Source organism: Lagenorhynchus albirostris, chromosome 4 (genome assembly GCF_949774975.1).
Source record: "Lagenorhynchus albirostris chromosome 4, mLagAlb1.1, whole genome shotgun sequence".
NCBI classification, from domain to species: domain Eukaryota; kingdom Metazoa; phylum Chordata; class Mammalia; order Artiodactyla; family Delphinidae; genus Lagenorhynchus; species Lagenorhynchus albirostris.
Genome location: NC_083098.1, coordinates 105,651,352 through 105,675,774, shown reverse-complemented (window position 1 = coordinate 105,675,774; position 24,423 = coordinate 105,651,352). Strand labels below are relative to the sequence as shown.

The following is a 24,423-nucleotide window of genomic DNA, read 5'->3' as shown; positions in this document are numbered from 1 at the left end:
AAGCATTCCCACAGGGAAATCATAGGGAAAGGTGGTGGCACCTAAGTAAGTATGGGTGGGCATGTGGCAGGTCTCACTCAGTGTCCAGTACAGCAGGAGCACCTTCCAGGGAGGTAAAGTCCCTGCGCGAAGTGGGCAGTGCACCCTCGCCTTGCTGAGAGACCAAGCAAGCCCCTTGAGGGTCTGAGAGGAACTCAGACAGGAAGAGTTCGGTGATCTTTTGATCACGATGGCCCATGCTAAGGTGATCCCTTAACCTTTGATTGTAGCCATTGTTTTTATAGCACTTCCATGTTTTGTGGTTCTTTCATTCAGATTTTAAATTATCTTTCAGTCATTATTTCTCACCAATCTATCTAAAGTAATTATACTTTATGGATCATGGTTATGGCTTTAAAAGGTTTCTTAATTGTTTAATCACCCTTCTGATTTTCCTTGACCAATGAGGAAGATGTAAGAAAAAGTGTACGAGTTTTGAAGTGAAACAGTTGTAGATTCAAATCGCAGCTTTGTGACTTAAGAGATGAGGGACTAGGGGAAGTTTCTCCCCTTTGTCGAGCCACACACATCCATAATCTAGAATTGCTGGGTCTGTTATCGCACTTAATCTTTACCACAAACCGTCCTTCATAGGATTGTGGTTAAGTTTAAACGAGATAACAGACGGCTTCATACAAAGGAATGTCTCAGTGAATTAAAATTTGGGGGGAAGTACAAAAAATTTTAAAGAAAAACCCACCATTTTCTCAGACTGAAACTTGATGCCAGTGAGTCCATAACTGAACAGGTCAAACCAAGGTCTCCTGTGCAATAAACAACAACCTGCTACGTGTTCTTTAAGGTCTGTGATATTATAAAACTGGCAGGCTCTTATGAGAGGTTGAGGTAAGCAAAAACAATGGCCCTCCTTTCTCCATTGGAGTTCTGAGCCAATAAAAATATAGAGAAAAAGTGTTAAAAGGGGGATCACCTATAAATTAATAGAGCCTTGAGGGACATACCAATCAATTGCAACGTATGGAATAAATTGTGATGTTAATTCAAAGTAATTTTTTGAGACTCTAAAGAGCATTTGAAACTTACTGATATTTGACATTATTAAGGAACTGCTGTGATAATAGTATTGTAATTATGCCTTTTTGTATCCTTCTCTTTTAGAGATACATATTGAAACATTTACAGTAAAATGATGTCTGAGTTCAAAATACTGGTGGAGAGTCAAATGGTTGAGAGTGTAGATAAAACCAGATTGGCCATAAGTTAATGGTAATTGAAGCTAGGTAGGTGATGGGTTCATGGTATATTCTTCTTCTAAGATTACATATATTTGAAATTTTCCCTAAAAGATCTTTTTAATAAGGAAAAAAAATATCACCTATCTACTGATAAAGATGAATTTGGAGAGTGTGGCTTAAATGTGCCACTCATGGGCTTCCTGCTGAGCCCCTGAATTAGGCAGAGGTAAGCCCTGAACAATCACAGGTTTCCTGGTGCATCCAGCCTGTTAGAATACCTCACAGTGGTACTAAGTCTGGGGTTTTGAGTTCAGTTCCTATGCAGTCTCTGCTTTGTCTTTGCCCCAGTAGCCCCTCAAAGCTCAATCAGCCATCTTGCAAATGTGAGCTGGTAGATACCAGGGAGATGAAGCCAGGATAGCAGCCCAGTACAAATCCATCCTCATCCTTATCCTTGGACAAGAATTCATATCACATGCCGTGATACGAGGAGGTCAGGCAGAGAGGCTCCGTAGTGTCATTTTTGTGCATGCAGGTGGTAAATGGAAAGTATTAATCAGAGGGAACTCTATTGCATAAGAAGAAAAACAGGAGTACTTAATTTGTAGAAATAAAAGAGTAAAATCTGCATTTTAGAGAAATGTGTACCAGCCAGAGAGGCCTCATGGGAAGAAAGAATAAAACATAGAAAGGAAGCCAGCAGAGCTGTGGAATATTTTATCTTTTACCACAAAAGAAATGACCCAAGAGTACAGGGGAAGCAGAGGGTCCTACTGAGACTGTATTGTGTATTCATAATCTGTGGTTGCCCTGGCAATGGGTCCTTCATCTCATGGTGATGGCATTACAGTAAGACACACCACAGTAATTAGTATCAGAGCTACAGGTGGTCAAGTTAGCTCCATTTTGGGAGAAGGCCTGAGAAGAAGCTGGATAGGATTTCAGCAACTAACAAATAAAATGAGGTCTTGAAGGAAAGAACTTTGAGAGATTTACCACATAACAGATTTGAACCTGATACCCTAGAGTACTTCTAGGTATGGTGCATTTCCTATTGACTTTGAGGTTGGTGCAGATAATGAACCATCTAGTGGCATGTCCATATTGTCCCCCTTTCAACCTGATGGCGTTTCTCTCTGAAATAATCTGAACCAAGAGAAAGAGGAAGCCCATTCTCCAAACTACTGTGTATTAGTTTGACATAGAAACAATTGCAGTCACCTGATAATTTGATTAACCTCTCTACCCCAGGAGATTAGGCCAGGCAAGAGGACAGGGTGCCAACAACGTGACCATAAATAGGGTATAACCTGGTCTCCATGGAGACCATAGCAACACAACTCAACTTTCCACTCTGAGATGGGTGCTCTTGACTAGAACAGTGACCAGCACAGGAAAATGTACTCATTATCTGGGAGTGAGCACCCTTTACTGCTGTTTTTATTTGGCTGTTCCCTTCCTCAATTTCAGGTATATGAAACAGTTGGACACAGTGGTACCACCTTGCTAGCAGAAGTGTTTCTGCCTATTCCTGAAACGACTGTTGTCTCTGGAAGAGCTCCCACTGAAGAAGTGGAGTTTAGCAGTAACCAGCATGTGACACTGGACCACGAGGGAGTTGGCAGTGGTATGGAAAGCCTCAATGGCTAACAGATTCATGGTCAAATTTGAACATATCTTTTTTTTCACGTATCAGACAAGCAGACAATTATAAAATTGCTATCAGAAAAATTAAAGCAATAATCATATACAATTTTTGGCAAAGTCATTTTTATATACTATGGGTGGCCAGAAAATTCATATAACTATGCAAGTGTAAAGTGGTTTTACCATGTGAATTAAGGGCCTTTAGATTGCCTTTGACACCTTAATTCAACTTCTAGGAATCTTTCCTAAGAAAACAATTTGAAATGAAGACAAAACTTTGTGCATAAAAAAAAAATGTACCTCACAGTGTTATTTGTAAGGTTGAAAAGTTTGAAATAAATAATAGGGAGATTATTAAATAATATTCTCTTATCTCCTTCTACAATTCTGATTAAATATATGATGGACCGTCTCACTCTGTCCACCATGTTTTTTAACCTCTCTTTAATATACTTGACATCTCTTTTTTTCACTTTTATATTCTGTGCAATTTCTTTAAGTCGGTCTTCCAAATCATGAATTCACTTTTTGGCTATGTCCAGTCATTGAAACTCATCACTGCGTTTCTTGTTTCAATGATTATATTCTTCACCTCTAGAAATTCTATTTAGTTTTTTACAATCAGTTCTGACAACTTTTTGTCCTTTTCTGACACTCTCGATCATTTCTTTTATTCATTAATTCATTCATTTATTCTTTAAAACACATTAAAATATTTTTCAATATTCTGTATCTGATCATTCCAACACCTATCTGCTTATTGGTCTGATTCTGATTCTGTTTCCTCACGTGCCTGGTGAGTTTTTATTATGAGAGCATATCTGGAACTTTATCTTCAAGAATTCTTTGAGTCTCTAAACTGATCACCAGTCTAAAAGTCTGGAGGCTTAAGCTTTTAGTTCCAGCTCTGCTACTGACAAGCTGTGTGATCCTAGTAATCATGTAACCTCTTTGAATATCATCTTCCTCATTCATAAAATGGATCTAATAATAACACCCTTAATGTCATATAGGGTTATTCTAAAGATCAAGATGGAGTGTTCAGTATGAAGGAAAGATCTTTGAAAAACACAAAGATGCTGTTATAGGGTTAACAGTCGTATTGTTTTTGTGTTAAAAATATTAACTGGAACTCCCCAAAGCATGAAGTTGCTATATTTCATGCTTGAAAATCTTTACTTCCTTTACTTGATTAAATGCCCTGCCCCGAGACTTTTTTTTATCACTAATGTCCAATCAGTGAGCGCCAAATCAGTGAGGCTTTACCGTCGCTACAACAGCTGAGCAATAGCATCTGTGGAGTGGTCAGCGTTTCCCAGGCATGTCTGAGTCTTTGCAAGTTTTACCTCACTTAACATGCTGTTCCTCACTCCAGGCACACTGTGACCTTAGGGCCTTTGCCTTTGTTCCTTCTGCCAAGAAGTCTCTTTCGCAAGATACCTACATGCCTCACTTAGCTTTCTTCAGGCATTTATTCAAAAGTGACTTCTCATGGGCCCTCCCTGGCCACCCCTTCTGAAAATTCAACCCCTGCCTCTCCAAACACACATTTTCTATACACCTTCCCTAATTTGTTTCCCTTTTGCATTTATCACTCTCTAACATACTGCCCATGTCTCTTACTTATCTTCTTATATCCTGTCTCTCCTACTTGAATGTAAACTCCATGAGAACAGGGATTCCTATCAGTTTTGTTTCTTTACTGCTATCTTTGTGACCAGAATAGTGCCAGCCTGATGTAGGATCTCAAAGAAGTATCTACTGAATGAATGAATAAATGAAAGTCTTCACAGTAATCCATAAGAGGGGGTACTATTATGTTCCCTATACACAATGAAATCAAGGTTCAGAGAAGTTAAGTAATTTGTCCACACAGCTGTCAAGTGGCAGAACCAGAATATACATGCAGTTGGTCCCACTCCAAAGTGCATCGTTTATTATAATGCCTACACTCTGCTGTCAAGAGATAGAGCCAAGTGGCCGATGGTGAGCGTCATGCCCTGAAGTTCAGTGATGTTGATTTGAATTATGTGTTCCATCCCCACCACTCCCACCCACTCTGTTCCATTTGTCTACTTTCTGCTTTCTTACGAGTACTGGGCTCACTCCCTCTTTCTAAACAACATCCTATTTAATCTGCTGTTTCCCCAGGAGTACCCTTCTCATTTGAAGCTGATGGTAGTAATCAACTGATTCTAATGACCTCGGGGAAAGTGTCCAACAGTGTGGCATGGGCCATTGGAGAAAATGGGATTCCTTTAATTCCTCCATTGTCACAGCAGAATATTGGATTTAGAAGGTAATGTATGGCTAGAATAAGCTGATGAGCAATGTCAGCATTGGCATGAACAATACCCAGTGGGAAAAATCTTGCAATATCACATTCTTTCCTTTTATTGTTATGTGCCAGTATTTTCAGTTTTTTTTATTAGTAAAGCACTTTACCTCATTTAATCTTCACCAATTAACTGTGAAGTATTCTTTTCCCAATTTCACAAATGGGGAAAGTGCATAGCACATAGCTGTATATATCAATATTTGGCCCTCAGTAAAGTTCATTGTAAATGATGACTGGTGTAGAACCTTCTGATGATATGAAAGTCCCTATTCTCAGCCCCCTTCCTTGATTGCTAGCCCTAGGTTTCTACTCAGAACAGCAGAAAGGGACTCTAGGCCTCACTAGTTCACTCCAGATGGACGGACCCTCTCTCCTTGTGGTTGATGCCTGTCCAGGCAGCCTGGACTGTGTCTTGCTTCTGTCCTTCCCCAACAGATGTGTCTTGAGTGGATCATCTTACCACTGATGTCTCAATTGCCTCCATAAAATAAAAGGACTTATCTTGATCACCAAGAAGACACTTCCCAAGTCAAAGACTGTCATTTTCAATGTGTGGAAAAACAGACTGGGGCTGGTTTTGTTCCCTTTACACCCTCTCCATCCAGTGCAAATGCTTGTACCCATGCGATAAAAACAACAAGGCCTTTCTCAGCCAGGACCCTGGCAGCATTTCCAGTGGAGGCTCGTTTAAGTCTTTGAATATAAGCCTTTTGCATTTGTCTCATTGAGTTTTATGCTGGAGAAATTTCCTGGGGGTAAAAGCTCCAGCTCCTCAGGAGAGGAGGTAAAACACTGTGAGTGATGAGAGATGCAGCCCTGTTGATAAAGCCCCAACTCATAGAGGGAACCTACCTCAACATAATAAAGGCCATATACAACAAACGCAGAGCAAACATCATTCTTTTTTTTTTTTTTTTTTTTTGTGGTACACGGGCCTCTCACTGTTGTGGCCTCTCCCTTTACGGAGCACAGGCTCCAGACGTGCTGGCTCAGTGGCCATGGCTCATGGGCCCAGCCACTCTGCGACATGTGAGATCCTCCCAGACCGGGGCACGAACCCATGTCCCCTGCATCGGCAGGCGGACTCTCAACCACTGCGCCACCAGGGAAGCCCCAAACATCATTCTTAATGGTGAAAAACTGAAAGCATTTCCTCTAAGATCAGGAACAAGACAAGGATGTCCATGCTCACCAGTATTATTCAACATAGTTTTGGAAGTCCTAGCCATGGCAATCAGAGAAGAAAAAGAAATAAAAGGAATACAAATTGGAAAAGAAGAAGTAAAACTGTCACTGTTTGAAGATGACATGATACTATACATAAAGAATCCTAAAGATACCACCAGAAAACTACTAGAGCTAATCAATGAATCTGGTAAAGTTGCAGGATACAAAATTAATGCACAGAAATCTCTTGCATTCCTATACACTAATGATGAAAGATCTGAAAGAGAAATTAAGGAAACACTTCCATTTACCACTGCAACAAAAAGAATAAAATACCTAGGAATAAACCTACCTAGGGAGACAAAAGACCTGTATGCAGAAAACTATAAGACATTGATGAAAGAAATTAAAGATCATACCAACAGATGGAGAGATATACCATGTTCTTGGATTGGAAGAATCAACATTGTGAAAATGACTATACTACCCAAAGCAATCTACAGATTCAATGCAATCCCTATCAAATTACCAATGGCATTTTTTACGGAACTAGAACAAAAAATTTTTAAATTTGTATGGAGACACAAAAGACCCTGAATAGCCAAAGCAGTCTTGAGGGAAAAAAACAGAGCTAGAGGAATCAGACTCCCTGACTTCAGACTATACTACAAAGCTACAGTAATCAAGACAATATGATACTAGCACAAAAACAGAAATACAGATCAATGGAACAGGATAGAAAGCCCAGAGATAAACCCACGCACCTATGGTCAACTAATCTATGACAAAGGTGGCAAGGATATACAATGGAGAAAAGACAGTCTCTTCAATAAGTGGTGCTGGGAAAACTGGACAGCTACATGTAAAAGAATGAAATTAGAACACTCCCTAACACCATACACAAAAATAAACTCAAAATGGATTAGAGACCTAAATATAACACTGGACCCTATAAAACTCTTAGAGGAAAACATAGGAAGAACACTCTTTGACATAAATTACAGCAAGATCTTTTTTGATCCACCTCCTAGAGAAATGGAAATAAAAACAAAAATAAACAAATGGGACCTAAAGAAACTTAAAAGCTTTTGCACAGCAAAGGAAACCATAAACAAGACAAAAAGACAATGCACAAAATGGGAGAAAATATTTGCAAACAAATCAACAGACAGGGCTTCCCTGGTGGCACAGTGGTTGAGAGTCCGCCTGCCAATGTGGGGGACACGGGTTTGTGCCCTGGTCCGGGAAGATCCCACATGCCGCAGAGCAGCTGGGCCCGTGAGCCATGGCTGCTGAGCCTGAGCATCCGGAGCCTGTGCTCCGCCACGGGAGAAGCCACAACAGTGAGAGGCCCACGTACCACAAAAAAAACAGACAAAGGATTAATCTCCAAAATATATAAACAGCTCATGCAGCTCAATATTAAAGAAACAAACAACTCAATCCAAAAATGGGCAGAAGACCTAAATAGACATTTCTCCAAAGAAGACATAACAGATGGCCAAGAAGCACATGAAAAGTTGCTCAACATCACTAATTATTAGAGAAATGCAAGTCAAAACTACAATGAGGTATCACCTCACACCAGTTAGAATGGGCATCATCGGAAAATCTACAGGCAACAAATGCTGGAGAGGGTGTGGAGAAAAGGGAATCCTCTTGCACTGTTGGTGGGAATGTAAATTGATACAGCTGCTATGGAGAACAGTTTGGAGGTTCCTTAAAAAACTAAAAATAGAATTACTATATGACCCAGCAATCCCACTACTGGGCATATACCCCCAGAGAAAACCATAATTCAAAAAGACACATGCACCCCAATGTTCACTGCAGCACTATTTACAATAGCCAGGACATGGAAGCAACCTAAATGCCCATCAACAGACAAATGAATAAAGAAGATGTGGTACATAAATACAATGGAATATTACTCAGCCATAAAAAGGAACAAAATTGGGTCATTTGTAGAGATGTGGATCGATCTAGAGACTGTCATACAGAGTGAAGTAAGTCAGAAAGAGAAAAACAAATATCGTACATTATCACATATATGTGGAACCTAGAAAAATGGTACAGATGACCGGGCAGGGCAGAAATAGAGACACAGATGTAGAGAACAAACGTATGGACACCAAGGGGGGAAAGCTGCAGGGGATGGGGATGGTGGTGTGATGAATTGGGAGATTGGGATTGACATGTTTACACTGATGTGTATAAAATGGATGACTAACAAGGACCTGCTGTATAAAAAAATAAATAAAATTAAATTCAAAAAAAATAAAATAAAATAAAGCCCCAACTCAACCAAGGTGACCACACTGGCCCCCTTGGAACTCAGTCATGTCCAAAGTTGGTGCTTAAGTTGGTTGGATAAGTGTTTATTTTTTCTCTTTTATTTTAGGTACAAGTGGTCCCCAGTTATCTGGGAGATGAGGCCTTCTGGGCATCCTGCACAAGATGCAGAGGCACCTGTCACTAGTCTGGATCAGGGACTCAGGACACTTTAACGCACTGGGCAGAGTTGTAGGAATGCAGGGTCACAGTTGCATTCCTTCTATTTATACTTCTTTTCTCCCCCAGTTTTACTGAGATATAACTGACATATAGCACTGTATAAGTTTAAGATGTACAACATAATGATTCGGTATGTGTACATACTGCAAAATGACTATCACAATAAGTTTAGGTAACACATCCATCACCACACATAGTTATAATTTTTTCCTTGTGATGAGAAATTTTAAGATCTGCTATCTTAGCAATTTCCAAGTATACAATAGAGTATTATTAACTATAGTTACCATGCTGTACATTAGATTTCCAGAATTTACTCATCTTATAACTGGAAGTTTGTACTCTGGAGTCCCTTCATCCATTTCTCCGTCCCCCTCACCTCTGCCTCCACCAATCTATTCTCTGTTTTTATGAGTTTGTGTTTTTTAGATTCCACATAGAAGTGAGATCATCTCACAGTATAATGCCCTCAAGGTCCATCCAGTTGTTTCAAATGACAGGATTTCCTTCTTTTACGGCTGAATAATATTCTACATATGATATATATATATATTATACATATGTATCATATTTTATTTATCCATTCATCCATTGATGGACACTTAGGTTGTTTCCATGTCTTAGTTATTGTAAATAATGCTGCAGTAAACATGGGAGTGCAGATATCTCTTCGGGATACTGATTTTGTTTACTTTGGATATATCCCCAGTTGTGGGATTGCTGGATTATGTGGTTGTTCTACTTTTCATTTCTTGAGGAGCCTCCGTACTGTTTTTCATAGTGGCTGCACCAATTTCCATTCCCACCAATAGTGCACAAGGGACTACCTTTTTCTTCATATCCTTGCCAACACTTGTTTTCACTTGTCTTTTTGATTATAGCCATTCTGACAGGTGTGACGTGATATTTCATTATAGTTTTGATTTGCATTTCCCTGATGATTAGCGATGTTGAGCATCTTTTCATGTGTCTGTTGGCCACTTGTACGTCTTCTTTGGAAAAATGTCAGTTCAGATCCTTTGCCCATTTTAATTAGATTATTTGTTTTCTTGCTACTGAGTTGTATGAGTTCCTTATATTTTTTGGATATTAACCCCTTATTAGATGTGTGCTTTGAAAATACTTTCTCCCACCATTCAGACTTCTTTATTATGCTTATAACATATTTAATAGTAACCATCAAGTAAAGAAAAAATGTCAAAAGTCCTTCCTTATGATCAGATTTTCTCTCATAGGGAATAGCCTCCTTAAGCAGTGCTGTCCCTGGGATTTTGTGGTCTTAATGCAAACTGCTCTGTGATAAAGTCAGTCTCATGGAATCAACTTTCATTTTCAGCGCTTTGAAGAGAGCAGATGCCATCTCATCTATCGGCACATCAGGACTCACAGACATGAAAAAGTTGGCCAAGTGGGCAGCAGAGTCCAAGCTTGACCCCAATGACCCCAGCAATGCCCCTTTGATGCAGCTCATCTCGGTAATGTGGCAGGAGATCTGGACACGTACCACTTCTCCACTTGGTGTGATAATAACAGAAATGGCTGGGCCTTGACACACATTTTCTTTCCCATATGTTCTCCTGCGCAATAGTGTTTAAGAGCATGAAGCCTGGGTTGAATGACAGGTTTAAATTTTAGCTCTGTACCTACTGGCTGTGTGATGAAGGCAAGCACTCATGCCCCTAAGCCCTGTGATGCCCTCACAGTGTTGTCAGGAGGAAATGAGCTGCTGCGGATCAACATCTAGCTGGGCACACGGTCAGTGTGCAGTCAACATCAGCTGCTGCTGTTGTTGTTACTCTTACCTCTAACCTCTGTAAAACCCCTAAAGAAAGGTTTCAATTTGCCCCTTCTGTGGAGAGACACTGAACCCAGACACTCAGGGTTCCTTGCTCCACATCCCACAGATGGTAAGGACACGGCTCCAAGTTGATGTGATTTCAGGCCCTGTGCTCTTTCCATCATACTTTGAAGGGCTGATGGGGCATTTTCAGAAACGGTGGTTTTGTTTGTTTTCTTGTTGGATGATTAATTAGATTACCTTTTAAGTTTCATTGAAGTGTTTTTGATATAAATTGCTTGTATCTATCATAACATTCAAAATTCTTTCTTCAATGAATTTGTAAATAAAATGGAACATTAGTCAGGAAATGATTTCTCTTGGTAACAAATACAATTGCTTTTACTCCTAAGTTCATAATTCCCACAAAACCTAATAAACAAGTAGATGATCCAGAAAGTGGCCATAGCAACACATTCCGTGATCACGTTTCTTAGTTCGAGTCCATCAGTAGGGTAACTATAACCAGGATGAAAACTTTCACTTCTCCCCTAGTGATTCTAAGATAAGTCCCAAAGCAAGCTTTGGTTTATTCTGACTTTTATCTTCAAAAATCTCCTTCCACCATGATACTTAGTGCATGTTGATACTTAGAGAACTATTAAAAAGAGTAAATTATCTTATTTAACCAAAACATTTCTTGCATAATTGGTGAATGAGTGAAGTCCCAATATATGTCTTCATTGTTTCATTTTTGTTTTATTAATTAAAATGAAAATATCCACCTTAAAAAAAAAAGAAAGAATAGGCCATATTACCTGAAGTGTAGCCTATTTCATATAAAGCTTTCAAATTATTGATATGTTTCAATGACTAGCTTTAAATTGACAATAATATAGTGCATATGTCTCCTTCATTTTTTTTTTTTTTTTAACTATTTGCTTCCCATAGAAGGACAAAACACAGAGTTTGCCTTCCTGACTGGCCTCTTTTTTATGAACCAGGATTTTCACAGCAGTATCACCTTTCCCATCGCAAAGCTCCATCAGATCTCTGCTCCCTGAAGAGAAGCAGAGATCTGCCCAGGAGGAGTTTGCAGCTGGCAAAGCACCCAGCAGCGGAACAAGCAGACACCTGGGCAGAGTGCAGCCCACACCTGCTAGTCTCTCAGTGGTGCTGAAGCCGCACTTTCTGTACCAGGGTACAGGGGCATCGGAGGCTGGTGCCTGGGTCCATCTCTGGTTCACTTTTCTCAGTGACCAAGGCCATGAGGTGCTGTGCAGGGACAGGAGAGCATGGCTGTGGAGCCAAGTGAAGCTGATCAGCCGACTCTAGGGCCTTTATCTACATTTGTGCATAAATAAAGTCCAAAAGTTATATTTTAAAAATATTTTAAAATATATTTAAAATGTTAAAGTGTAAAATACTTTAAAAATACATTTAAAATACATACACTTTATATACATTATGTATATGAATAATCTTATTTGCAGTAGGCACTTGGTAATACACTGATATAAATCTCATATTTTTCAGTCTGTATATTTTCATGACAACTGTTAGAGGAGCGTGCGTACCAAAAATGAACCTTTTAACTTTTATTTCTCTGGAAAAATGATTCATGATACTTTTTATAGCTACTAAATGAATATTAGTAGCTATAAAAGGCAGAGTAGCATCTGCCTCATTACCATTATATTTTAGTGTATTTTCTCTTTAAATGAAATGATGGATGTTTCAAGTCTCTCTGCCTAAAACTGTTAAAACGTCATTCCCAAAGGCTCAGTGCCAAGTTTCTTTGGATGAAATCTGCCTGTTATCTAGAGTTTTGGATTTCTTGGTTTTTATAGGTTGCTACCAGTGGTGAATCCTACATCCCTGATTTCTTTCGACTGGAACAGCTACAACAGGAATTTAACTTTGTTTCAGATGAGGAATTAAACAGATCCAAACGATTCAGGCTTCTTGGTCTTAGAAGCCAAGGGGTGCCAGAATTCCGAAATTATAAACAAATTCCAATGTATGACCGAGAAATTATGGAAAAGGTATTCCAGGTGAGAAATTGGCTTATTTTATTATTAATAAAATATCTGCTGTGCCATTTGGTATACTATTATGTATGTATTTTGTTGTTGTTGCTATGTTCTCAGTAGCAATATTAGTTCCTCTTTTGTAGTACTTTACATAACCTTCCCATTATTTTTCTTGAATCCAATGTCTCAGTATAATGACATCACTAGGAAAAATTAGAGGTGTAGGGTTGAAGAGTCTCTTAAGTGTTAATGTGGCAAAGGATTGTGCCTTAGTCAGGAATTCAATGCCATTTTAATCCAGTAAGTATTTACTAAGCACAAAGCACAGTGGTAAGCACTGCAGGGAAAATAGGTGGGTAGGATTTGAGCAGCCTTGGCACGGGGGGCCAGGAAGGAAGTGGGGAACAGTTCTGAGCACCCTAGACAGGCAGCAGGATGCACAAAGGCTCGGCAGAGGAGGGAACATGGCGGGAATGGGAGCAGGGAGCCTTTGAGGAGTTATAGGTAATAGGCTTGTGTATATGGGGCAAGCCAGTGAAAGCCAGACAAGTCTGTGTTTGATGAGGTAAAGGGAGAGCCATTAGAAGTTAATACCAGGACTGTATGATTTTTCTTGCAGAAATTATTCTGGGAGAATATTTTTGGTTATTTGGTTCTTTATATTAGTTTGGACTTGTGATTATGTGACAAAAACCCAATTTGAACTAGCTTATGAACGAAGGGGAGTTTATTAGATAACGAAATCACAAAATAGAGTTAAACATCTAAAACATGTGAATGACAGGAGTTCATCTGCGTCTCAAAGACACCCAACTATTGCCAGGCCCCGTCACCATCCTGTCTGGGCTTTCCTTGGTATGGTGACTTCATTTTCCCCCACTGTAGACAGATTTCTCTATTTCATCACTTGGTCACCAATATCATCCAAGTTCACATCTAGTAGCCTCAGCCAGGAGGGAGAGGTGTGTCCTCTTGTCCCGAGTTTAAAAATCTTGGGGACAACTTTTGAGCCACCCAGCCTGGGTTAGGGGCCACCCTGGGCATTCAGCTGTGACCAGGGAAGGAGTGAAGGGGAACATGGCATCTCCCTGGGGACCCCATGGAATTTTATTGATAGAAAAAAGAGAAAAGTGCAGCGGCCTAAGAAGACAAAGCCAAAGGCAGCCATTCCTCTCCTTCAAGTAGGTGCAAGTCAGCTGCAGCCAGACGCTATTTACTATTTCTATAATTGCTTTACTTGAAATATCAAAGGCAACATTTAAGCAGGGGCTTTGGCCCTGCTTAACTGTTTGGGTGAGCTTAGCATCTTGTTTGGGTGAGCTTAGCATCTTGAACTACAGCGACTCTACTACCTCTATTTCTTTCTGCATGAACATTGTAACTTGTAATTACAGATTTCTCTTCTACTTATAAGGCAGTTCAATCAAGTAACTCCAAATCCTGGATACTGCATCAAAGATCAATTCTGAACCAAAGGTTCAGAAGGAACCAGAAGGAACATTTAGAACCATAATTTGTGACTTAAACCACATGTGATAAATAATTCTCTGATCTCAAAAAGGGCATGAGAGAGTACTAATATTTTAAAATCATAAAAGTATGGCTTCCTTTTAATTTTAGGACTATGAGAAACGGTTACGGGACAGAAATGTAATTGAAACCAAAGACCACATAGATACCCACAGGGCCATAGTAGCCAAGTACCTCCAGCAGGTAAGGAAAACCATGTTAAACAGTCCTCACAGGGGAAAAATAGCCAACATCCTACGGTTGGAGGAGGGAGGTCTCTATTCTTAACCCCTGTAGGCTTATTTTCTCATCATTACAGATTAAATTTGATTAACAGCTATCTTCAACTCTGGAACATGGTTACTTGGTTCTCCTTTGTATTAGTTTGGACTCATGATTATAAGTGATAAAAATCCAATTTGAACTAGCTCAGGAACCAAGGGGAGTGTATTCGATGCAGAAACACTGAAAACACTAGGATGTGTCTCAGTTTATTATCAGTGGTTATCTTAAGAGGGGGTATGATTACAAGGGACTTAACATTCTAAGTCATGATTTTTTTTTAATATTTGAATTTTTGCATCTTATTACCTTTGTAATAAAAAAAGAAGTTTTATAAATGACATACTAACTGCCCTTCTGTACTAGAAAGTCAAAATATCCTTTTGTCCTTCCTTCCTTTAATTTAACTTATAAGAAACGCCCTAGTGGCTAGAGTACATTTTTCTCATCCGGTTGATCTACCCTGTAGCTCATGTATGAAAAAAAAAAAAAGAATATTTATGACATTTAAGAGGTCCTCTATTTAAAGAATAATTACGTAGCAAGTCAGTTTGAATAGGGGAAGAACTTCAGAATCAGTTCTGAAGTGTGTGTGCTTCGAGATGGGTCCTACTTTTTGTAGTTGTTCATTCATTCATTCAGCTAAATTTTATGATCTTATCTGCCAGGAATTTTCCCAGGTCCTGAGAATACAGCAGAGAACAAAATAGAATCCCTCTGCCTTAGGGATTTATGCTCACTTATGCTAGTGAGGAAAGCTGGATGATTTACAATACGAAGAGGTCAGAGCTGCAGAGAAAAGTAAAGGTGGTCTGGAAACCTGCACTGAGGTGACATTAGAGTAGTGAAGTGTGCGTTCATAGAACAAAAACATTTTAAATAAAACATATTTCTTTCCTCAGGTTAGAGAATCAGTGATAAATCGTTTTCTAATTGCAAAACACCATTTTCTTCTTTCGGATTTGGTAGTAGAAGAAGAAGTTCCCAATATCAGGTAAAAAAAAAAAAGAGACCTTTTTTATTATTTCTTTTAAAATTATTTGTATTATATTATATTAAAAATTTCATGTAAATATAATATTTTTATCAGTGTATGGTGTGCATTTGGGCCCCTAATAATACTGGAAACTGGTAAAGCCTGATTAATGCCTAATGTTACACTAGTTGGAGTTTTTCTGTTAGAACAAGTCACACAAGATCCTCTCCATCACATCCAGTGGACCTCATCTCACCTCCCAGCTTGATTGTCTCCCTATCATTTAGAATAATCCTCAGATGGTCTCAACTTGAGGTGGATGCATGAAAGATGAAAGAGAACTTTCTATACTGGTGGGCTTGCACAGTCTATTAACTTCATGACCCTCCCTGTGATTAAATCTCTTGGTCTCCTGAAAAGGTCATTTCCTATGCATGTACTTCCTCTCCACCATCAAGTTGGCAAGGAGACAAAAAACTGTGCAATCCATGGCAGCCCCTTCTTTTGGCTTTGCCTCCATCCTCGTACAGAAGGGAGGCTGTGCCCACATAAATTCATGCAAACCCTCTCTCTTTATTCCAGGCCCAGAGTCCAGTCATTGAATGTTTGTTTGTTTGTTTTTCAGTCATGAAAATTACACTTTAGAATAGATGATGATTTTTCATGCTGTTTTTCCATTTCTTTTCTTTCTTTTTCTTTTTTCTGCTTTACTTTCTGCATTAAGTTCTGAAGGCTCGGGGTATGTTCTTCCTTCTTTTAATTCTGGTTTGTTCTTGGCTTTAAATTAAAATGTTTCTGTATATAATGGTCCCAGCCACCAAGATGCTCTCAATCTGACTGTTAGGGAGGCAGCAAAGTCTCATGATAGGAGGCACCTCTCTGAGAGGGAGCAAGTATTGAGAAAAGAAGGGATGTACCATGTCATGACCCCCCGCAAAGGTTTCTCTCTGAGGTCCCCAAGTTTGGGTTAGGTAGCTGTCCTGGCAGAGGGATTAAGAAGATGGGCTGTAATTTGTAACAACGTGGAGGGACCTTGAGGGCATTATGTTAAATGAGATGAGTCAGACAGAGAAAGACAAATACTATATGATTCTCACTTATACGTGGAATCTAAAAAAGCCAAACTAATAAAAACCGAGACTAGAATGTTAGTCAGTAGGGGTTGGGGGTGGGGGAAACTGGGGAGATGTTTAAGGGTACAAACCTGTAACCAGTAGATAAATCAGTCCTGGAGATCTAATGCACAGCATGGTGATTATAGTCAGCAATACTGATTACAAACTTCAGAGTTACTAAGAGACTAGATCTTAATAATTCTCACCACAAAAAAAGAAATAATAATTATGTGAAGCGATAGATAGGAGTGTTGGTTAATGCTACAGTGGTAACATATTGCCATATATAAATGTATCAAACCAAGACATTGTACACTTTAAACATATACAGTGTTATATGTCAATTATATCTCAATTAAAGTAAAAAATAAATTAAAACGTATAATAAATCAAAAAAAGAGATTTGCAAAAATGTAAAACAGTGTCACTCTCCTCGCACTCTTTGTTTTGGAAAGGATAGTTATTTTTCATAATTTTATATCATGTTAACATGTAATGGGCTTATTCTTGTCTTAAATGAGTTAATGAATAAATATATGTAAATGTTAAAAGAAGAAGAAGCTGGGCTGTGTAGTCAGGGTGATCTGATTTTGAACCCCAACTCCCTCTCCCTCCTATTTAGCAAATTCTATCACCTCTTGGAGCCTCCAGTTTCTTCATATGAAAAATGGGATAAATATACTTGTAAGGATTAGAAATATTATACGTAAGGCACCTAGCACTCTGCTTGAACCAGAGAAGTGCTGGTAAATGGTGGTTCCTCTGCGCTCTGTGGGACAGAAGACCCTGGGAAGCAACTGGGAACAAGGGAACAACAGCCCCCGGAAGCCCCTTGCAGCCATCGTCTCGCCGGCTGGCAAGTGTCTCTCGGAAAGAGGGCTCCAGTCCAGCAGGCCGCCTGGCCAGCTCTGATACCCACAGGGAAGTAGAGCAGCGTGAGCGCTGCCAGCCCGAGGCCAGCTCTGCACCGCTGGCTTTGTTCTGTGGCTCTCGGGCATAGTCATTAACGTCAGCTTCCTGACACGCAGTCACAGTTGTGTTTCTGTTTAGTCTCTGGGGCAGAATTAAGTTATTTTCTCCATGGCCCTTTCTCCCCCGTGATTCACTGCGTTGCTTTCATCTTCTAGGAAGTGTTAATGGAGGTCATCTCAGTGAGAGGAAGAGAGATGTGAGAGAAGGATCCCCCTGCTCCCCCTCCCTTCCTCCTGTCTCCACCCCCTCCTTTCTCCAACATAATCACTGGCATCATAATCATTGTCATCGTCCCAACAGTCACTATGTTAGGGCCTCTAATGCTAGACCAGTGCCAGGGTGCTCTGTATACACCTCCTCACAAAGTCCTCTCAACAACCCCATTTTACAGATGATGAAACAGAGACTTCAAGAGGTGAAATAATTTGCCCAAGGTGAGCAGGATTCACACCTAGTTTTGCCTAACTGCAGAGAGTGAGGTATCCCTGGAAGGGCCTGAGAAAGCTGTAACCATCAGCTGCCCTGTGAATGCAGCAGGCTAATGAGGGCTCCAGGGGCCCAGGAGAGGGAGCCCCGCTTCGGGCTGATGCGGCTGGGCCTCTGGGGAAGGGGAAATACTGGCCCTGCAAAGTGGTGAAACTGCAACCGAGTGGGTGGATGAGGAGGGAGGTGGAAGGAGGCATTCAGCATGCAGGATTGGCATGAGTGAAAGCAGACAGTAGGAGAGCACAGGCCACGTTTGAGGGGCTGGTGGATAAGCAAGGCAGACAGCAAGCAGGAAGTGCAGGGAGGGACCAGAACATGAATTTCATCCTCTGATTGGTAGCAGTTAAAATGAATGCTAATAATCTACAGAGTGGGCTCTCCCCAATCTTGGGAGAACTTCTTGACAATTTCCACCCTCCTTAAAAAGACAAGGAGTTTTTCAGGGGCTTGTGAGGGACCTTGGGGCAGCATTTGGGAAGTTGTCTCAAGACTTTCCAGATCTTTCTTTTCCCTGGCATCCTAATCTTGTTCTGTAATCATTAGCATTTTGGGCCTGAGCCTTTTCAAGCTGGCAGAACAAAAACGACCACTGAGGCCAAGGAGAAAAGGTCGGAAGAAGGTGACAGCCCAAAACCTGTCTGATGGAGACATAAAGCTGCTGGTGAACGTTATCCGGGCTTATGACATTCCAGTGAGGAAGCCAATGACAAGGTGAGAGCCCTCTGAACAGCCCTGGGATGGAATGTGCAGGATCCAACCTCTTTAGAGCATGTTCACTCTCGTTTTTAACACAGTTGTTCCTCTGTGGGGCCTGAGGGCAGGGATGGCGGGGAGGAAGAGGGTTCTTGATGAAGTCAGGGCCCTATTGGTTGCAAGTAACAGAACCAGATCAGTCAGTTTAGGGTAAAGAGGGGATTTATTGGGAATATTTCATAGAACTCAAGAACAAGAGGTACAGCCAAACTACATGGTAGAAGTAAAGATTAAAATGGGCTTCTTCAGAGGCCCCATTGTTCCTCTTGCTTGCTTCCCTCTGTGGGTTTGCTTTATTCTTCTCCATGTGATGGAAGTGGTCCATCCTGTCAGGGTACCACCCACCAGGTGTCAGCTTCCCAGGAGTGAATCTGAAGATCCTAACTTGGGTCAGGTGTTGATCCATGTCTAGTCACCTACAGTCAGAGAGGCAGGTCACAAGGACCTGTCTTGAAGATGGAGGACAGTTCTCAGAGAAGTGGGTGAGAGCTGGGCAGATACCCAAAAGGTATATATTCTAGATTCTGAAACATGTGTTTGAGCACAAAACTATGACTTCTCTTTTATCTGCTCAGAGAAGTGAATTATGTCTACTGTATTTCATTACATTGGGGCAATGGGGAGCCCCTCACCATAGGTAAGGTGAGGCAAAGTTTCTTATCCCCTTAGAGAACAGAGATGGAAGGACCAAGAATTACTTCTCTTTGCTGGTGCCCTTGTCAATGTCATGAGGGAAACTATAATTTAGTGTACATTCACCGTGTTCTAGGCACTATGCTAGGCACTTTCATTTATATTATTTCACTTCTCACTACTATTACTGTCTCCATTTTACAAAAGGGAAAATGGAAACGAAGGGAGTGTAAGTGGCTTGCCCAAGGTCATCCAGCTCTCTGATCACAGAAGCACACCCTGCTAGCCTCTGGCATCTTTTGTCCCTAGGGTCTTCCCTTTAAATTATCCACCCCCTGTTATTTTGCCCTACTTTATTTTTCTGCTGACTAACTCTTCCACCCATTACAGAACTCTGATCATCACCAGCTATTCTCAGTGTTTTGTTATATGTAAATGTCCATTTAAGCTCTTGAATCTGTGCCATAGCATTGCTTCCTTAAGCCACACAGCCCAACATTCATCTTGATTGCATTAAAGTTTAACTGTGGGGTGAAAAGCTGTTTTTTTTTAAAAAGATATGTAGGTGTTTCTCTTATTTTTGGTTTCCATGAAGTTTTTTAAGAGTTAAACCATTTCATTCAAATAATTACAGGGAAGCATAGTTGATCCTATATGTTATACATTTCAGTGTAAACTCATCAAGTCAGTTCAAATATCAACTCTTGCACTAAACCCACGCAAATCTTAACCTTCTGCTCTTGCAACTAAACTAAATAGGATTGTTCAACTCCTTCTCTGCACTCTTATGGCCCATGCCCACCCCTCTAGTCTAACATATATCCCACTATATTGTGATTATTTGTTTATCTAGTTTGAGCCGAAGTTTATCTTATTTGCCTTTGCAGCCCCAGTGTCTAACACAGGGCCTAAAGTATAGTAGGTACTTAACAAGTGTTTGTGTAATAATGTAATTGACAGTGTTCCAAACAGGAAAAGGTTTTCTCTGGCCGCTGTTGTGTTAAATGTTCTACTTTCATTGCCTCATAGTCTGTCTGAAACTCTTTCTGTGAAAAGGTAAAACAGTCTGGTGGGAAAACATAATTTGTACTTTGCTAAGCAAATGAATGTGAAATACTTGGCAAACCGTAAAATTCAAAACAAATAGGCAGGGGCTTCCCTGGTGGCACAGTGGTTAAGAATCCGCCTGCCAATGCAGGGGACACGGGTTCGAGCCCTGGTCCCGGAAGATTCCACATGCCACAGAGCAACTAAGCCCGTGTGCCACAACTACTGAGCCTGCGCTCTAGAGCCCGTGAGCCACAACTACTGAAGCCCGTGCGCCCAAAGCCCGTGCGCCCAAAGCCCGTGCTCTGCAACAAGAGAAGCCTCTGCAATGAGAAACCCATGCACCGCAACAAAGAGTAGCCCCCGCGCCCTGCAACTAGAGAAAGCCCACACTCAGCAACAAAGACCCAATGCAGCCAAAAATAAATAAATAAAATAAATTTATAAAAAGAAAAACGAAAAACAAATATGCAAGTGGGTTGTTGGGATGAGGGGGAAGGTATCTGGGAGAGGATCTCTGGACATGACCTTCATTTCTCCCTTTAAGAATGGCAGCTCAAAAGGAAAAGAGGGCAAGACTCATAGATCCTAACTCAAGCTAGGAATCCCTGACCGCCTTTCCCATTGATGCTTGGCAGGCCCAGAGAGAGATGTCTTACCTGGGATATATAGCTCGTGTTTACTGCAGAGTGCACGTTCAAAGAAAATACAGTGGGAAAGGACCAGAATTGGATGGAGGCAGGGCAGGCTGGTTAGGAAGCTCAGGATTCTGCTACCTGAGAGGGATTGAGGTTCTCAATTACGGGGGAAAAGGCACCCATGAGAGAGCAGAGAGAAGGGGTCCCTATTCCAGCCAGACATGCAGGCCTATGGATGAAAGTTGGGAAGGCTCTCGTAATCACTAGGTGACTGAGGAGGACCAGAGCATGCAAAAAGACTTCTGAAGCATCAACAAGCTTAGAGAGTATGTTTGTCACCATGGCCACCAACACCATACATCTTTGGAGAAACCGTCTGCAAAGTATATAATTAGACTTTCCATGCCGTTTATTTCTTTCATACATTTTCTCTCCTAGCAAATTCCAGCAGCCATCGAGATCTTCAAGGACTTTCAGCGAAAAGCATGTTGCTTCCCCAACCACACAAAGCGCAACCCACAGTGCTGACTACCCCCTCGGCCAGGTGAAATACCCCAGTGCTGGATCTCCACTTAGAATCTTGCCCCTTCTATTTTTAAGCATTGCCTAGAAAGTTCATAGTCTGTTTTCTGCCTTGTTTTCTTTGGAAACACACCATTTAGAAATATATTTTACCTCTGTTAGGATCAAAATAATTCTACTGTTACACATTCTTTGCTCTTGATTTTAAGGTTTTAGTACGTCCTTTTGTAGAAGTTTCATTTCAGCGAACAATTTGCCATACAACTACAGCTGAAGGTCCAAACCCCAGCTGGAATGAAGAACTCGAACTTCCATTTAGGTAGGCATATTTTCCTCATTCTACAAGTGACTCCAATCAAGAATAAAATGGGAAAATATCCAACTTCCGAAACTTGGGTTCATTGTTGGGACACCCCACTCCTCTCCAGGCTCTGGCTTCTTACAGCCCAAGCTTCCCAGTCCCTCAATCCCACAGCCTCTACACTGTTTTTCTTTTCTTCCCCATCTCCCCAACTCTGGAAGCTGTAAGTAATTTTGAAGCTCCCTAGTTCCCATAAATTAAGCTTTCTCCCTCATCAGAAATACATAGGCATTTAAAATTTTTGATTAAATGATTTTACATATTTAAAAGACTCTTTATTTCAGATCTTGAAGCAACCCAGAAATTATCTAGTCTAGTGCTCTACTTTTATAGAAAATAAACTAAAACCTAAAGATGAAAGGTGACTTGCTTAATGCCAAATAGTAAATTAGAGACTGAGCAAGGGTTAGAACTAGTTAAGTCAGAAGGGAGAAACAGATACCACTCTTATACATAGTACAAGCAAAAAGAATGAGAAAAGTTAAAGGCAAATGCTCAGCACAACAGATGCAGTAGCCTGGTCTTGAGCCATGCCATGGAGAGGCCTGCTTGGGCCAGGCTTGGCTGGACTCAGAGCAGGTGATGTTATAAGAGATGAACCTCACCCCTACCTTGCTTTACTTATCTGTGGGGAAAGTAAGTGGGAAGCAGGGACCATCCAACCAGCCACATAACAACAGGTTTATGACCAGGGGATGGTCTGACAGAGAAGCACCTTCCAGAGCCCAGTTGCTTAGGAAGTCCACATACCAGCACCAGTATCAGCTGGAGACCTTGTATGTAGCCAGCTGGCTCCTTGCAAAGCTCAGCATGGTTGGGAGATGATGTGAGACTCACCAGGACAAGCCAGCAAAAGGGTTTGTCTCTCTGCACGGAGCCTGCTGTCTACTGCCTTGCCATTTGAGTATAGGTACTACCTTAGAGGGTCTCCGTGCTAGAGGAATCCTTTAAATGAGACAACTGCCATTAGTCCTCCTATCTATGCTCATATTCAGGTATTTTTCCAGTTTGGACATTTGAGTACTCATTATTTCTCTTTTGCTCTTTTCATGCTCCCTGATCATGGGTGCCCATTTGCAGGGCCCCCAATGGGGATTACAGCACCACCAGTTTGCAGTCAGTGAAAGATGACGTGTTCATCAACATTTTTGATGAAGTTCTATATGATGTCTTAGAGGTAAGTTCACGTTTTTGAGAAAGATGTCTGTATTCATTTTCCTATCCTCTACCCATTGTGTTAAGTCCTGTCAGGGAGGAGAAAATTTCCCCTTACGCTTGTGTGTTCTTTTGGCTGGTCTAATAATTAAATTGACACAAGACAGATTAAAGGGGAAAAATAAACAACTTTTAATTTTATATGTACAAAGAACTCATAGATATATGATCTAGGAAGTGACCAAAACAGACAGCTTTTATACCTTTTAGACAAAGAAACAATAAATTTGTGAAGAATTGACAAGACATAGATGTTTGGTTTGGGGTAAACTAGTAAAGAAATAACAAGGTTTGTTTGTACAGCCTCCTCAGCCCTAGATTCCCTGTCTCTGGTGATAAGGATGTCTCTCTACCCCCAGGTGCAGGGAGGGCACCTTTCACACAGGAGATTTATTTCCTGCTTTCTGCAATAAAGGAGGGTCAGAGTGTTTTTGCACCAGCTGCTTTTCAAGTAACTTAAATTCAAAGTAATCCATGTGCCACTTTGGCACATTTGGGGGCAGCCTGCCCTGAGCCCCATCAATCCCAAAATTTGGAATGGTTGAAACCTGACATGTATAAATGGGGAAAGAAAGAAGGGAGGAAGAGAACCAGTTTTTTTATTTTCAACTTGACTGTCTGCTATGATCCAGGAATTGTACTAGGGTCTTTTTATACATTGTCTTAATTTTAAAATATCCCTACAAAGTAGATTGTTAAATTCCCAATTTATTGATGAGGAAACTGAGGTTCAGAGAAGTCAAATGACTTTCCTAGGGTCACAGAACTATTAAGTGTCTTAACCAGAATGTGACTTAGATCTGTTTAACTTAAACCTACCGGGCTTTCAGCTAAAATCCTGCTGCTTTCCTACTTCTTATCCGGAGTTGTTAAACAATTATCACTTCCCACCCTTCCTTTAGGATGACCGTGAAAGAGGAAGTGGAATCCACACCCGTATTGAGAGACACTGGTTGGGATGTGTGAAAATTCCATTTAGCACGATATATTTCCAGGCAAGGGTAAGCATCAAAAGTAAGAATTTCACAGGAATAGGGAACTGCTCTATCCATTTTTCCTGTTAAAGGTTTTTTTGTGGAAGTATACCCTTAACACTGAGAGAACCTATGTGCAAGGCCACTATTGGAAAGATAAAAATCCCTATATAAAGCCATTGATCTTCTGTCATATTTGCATGACTTATTAAAACATCTATCTTTCTTA

General features: G+C 40.6%; 1 protein-coding gene across 2 annotated transcripts in view; it reads left to right on the top strand.

Moving 5' to 3' along the window:
- Nucleotides 1-24,423, top strand: part of CC2D2A (coiled-coil and C2 domain containing 2A) — a 135,743-nt gene that overhangs the window by 84,718 nt on the left and 26,602 nt on the right. For both annotated transcript variants that reach the window (XM_060148486.1, XM_060148487.1), the window contains 11 exons: nucleotides 2,706-2,862; nucleotides 5,034-5,181; nucleotides 10,238-10,376; nucleotides 12,529-12,732; nucleotides 14,332-14,424; nucleotides 15,405-15,496; nucleotides 18,595-18,762; nucleotides 21,561-21,666; nucleotides 21,854-21,963; nucleotides 23,086-23,182; nucleotides 24,123-24,221. In XM_060148486.1, coding sequence (XP_060004469.1) covers nucleotides 2,706-2,862; nucleotides 5,034-5,181; nucleotides 10,238-10,376; nucleotides 12,529-12,732; nucleotides 14,332-14,424; nucleotides 15,405-15,496; nucleotides 18,595-18,762; nucleotides 21,561-21,666; nucleotides 21,854-21,963; nucleotides 23,086-23,182; nucleotides 24,123-24,221 — 1,413 coding nt within the window. The remainder of the gene's footprint in view (nucleotides 1-2,705; nucleotides 2,863-5,033; nucleotides 5,182-10,237; nucleotides 10,377-12,528; nucleotides 12,733-14,331; nucleotides 14,425-15,404; nucleotides 15,497-18,594; nucleotides 18,763-21,560; nucleotides 21,667-21,853; nucleotides 21,964-23,085; nucleotides 23,183-24,122; nucleotides 24,222-24,423) is intronic.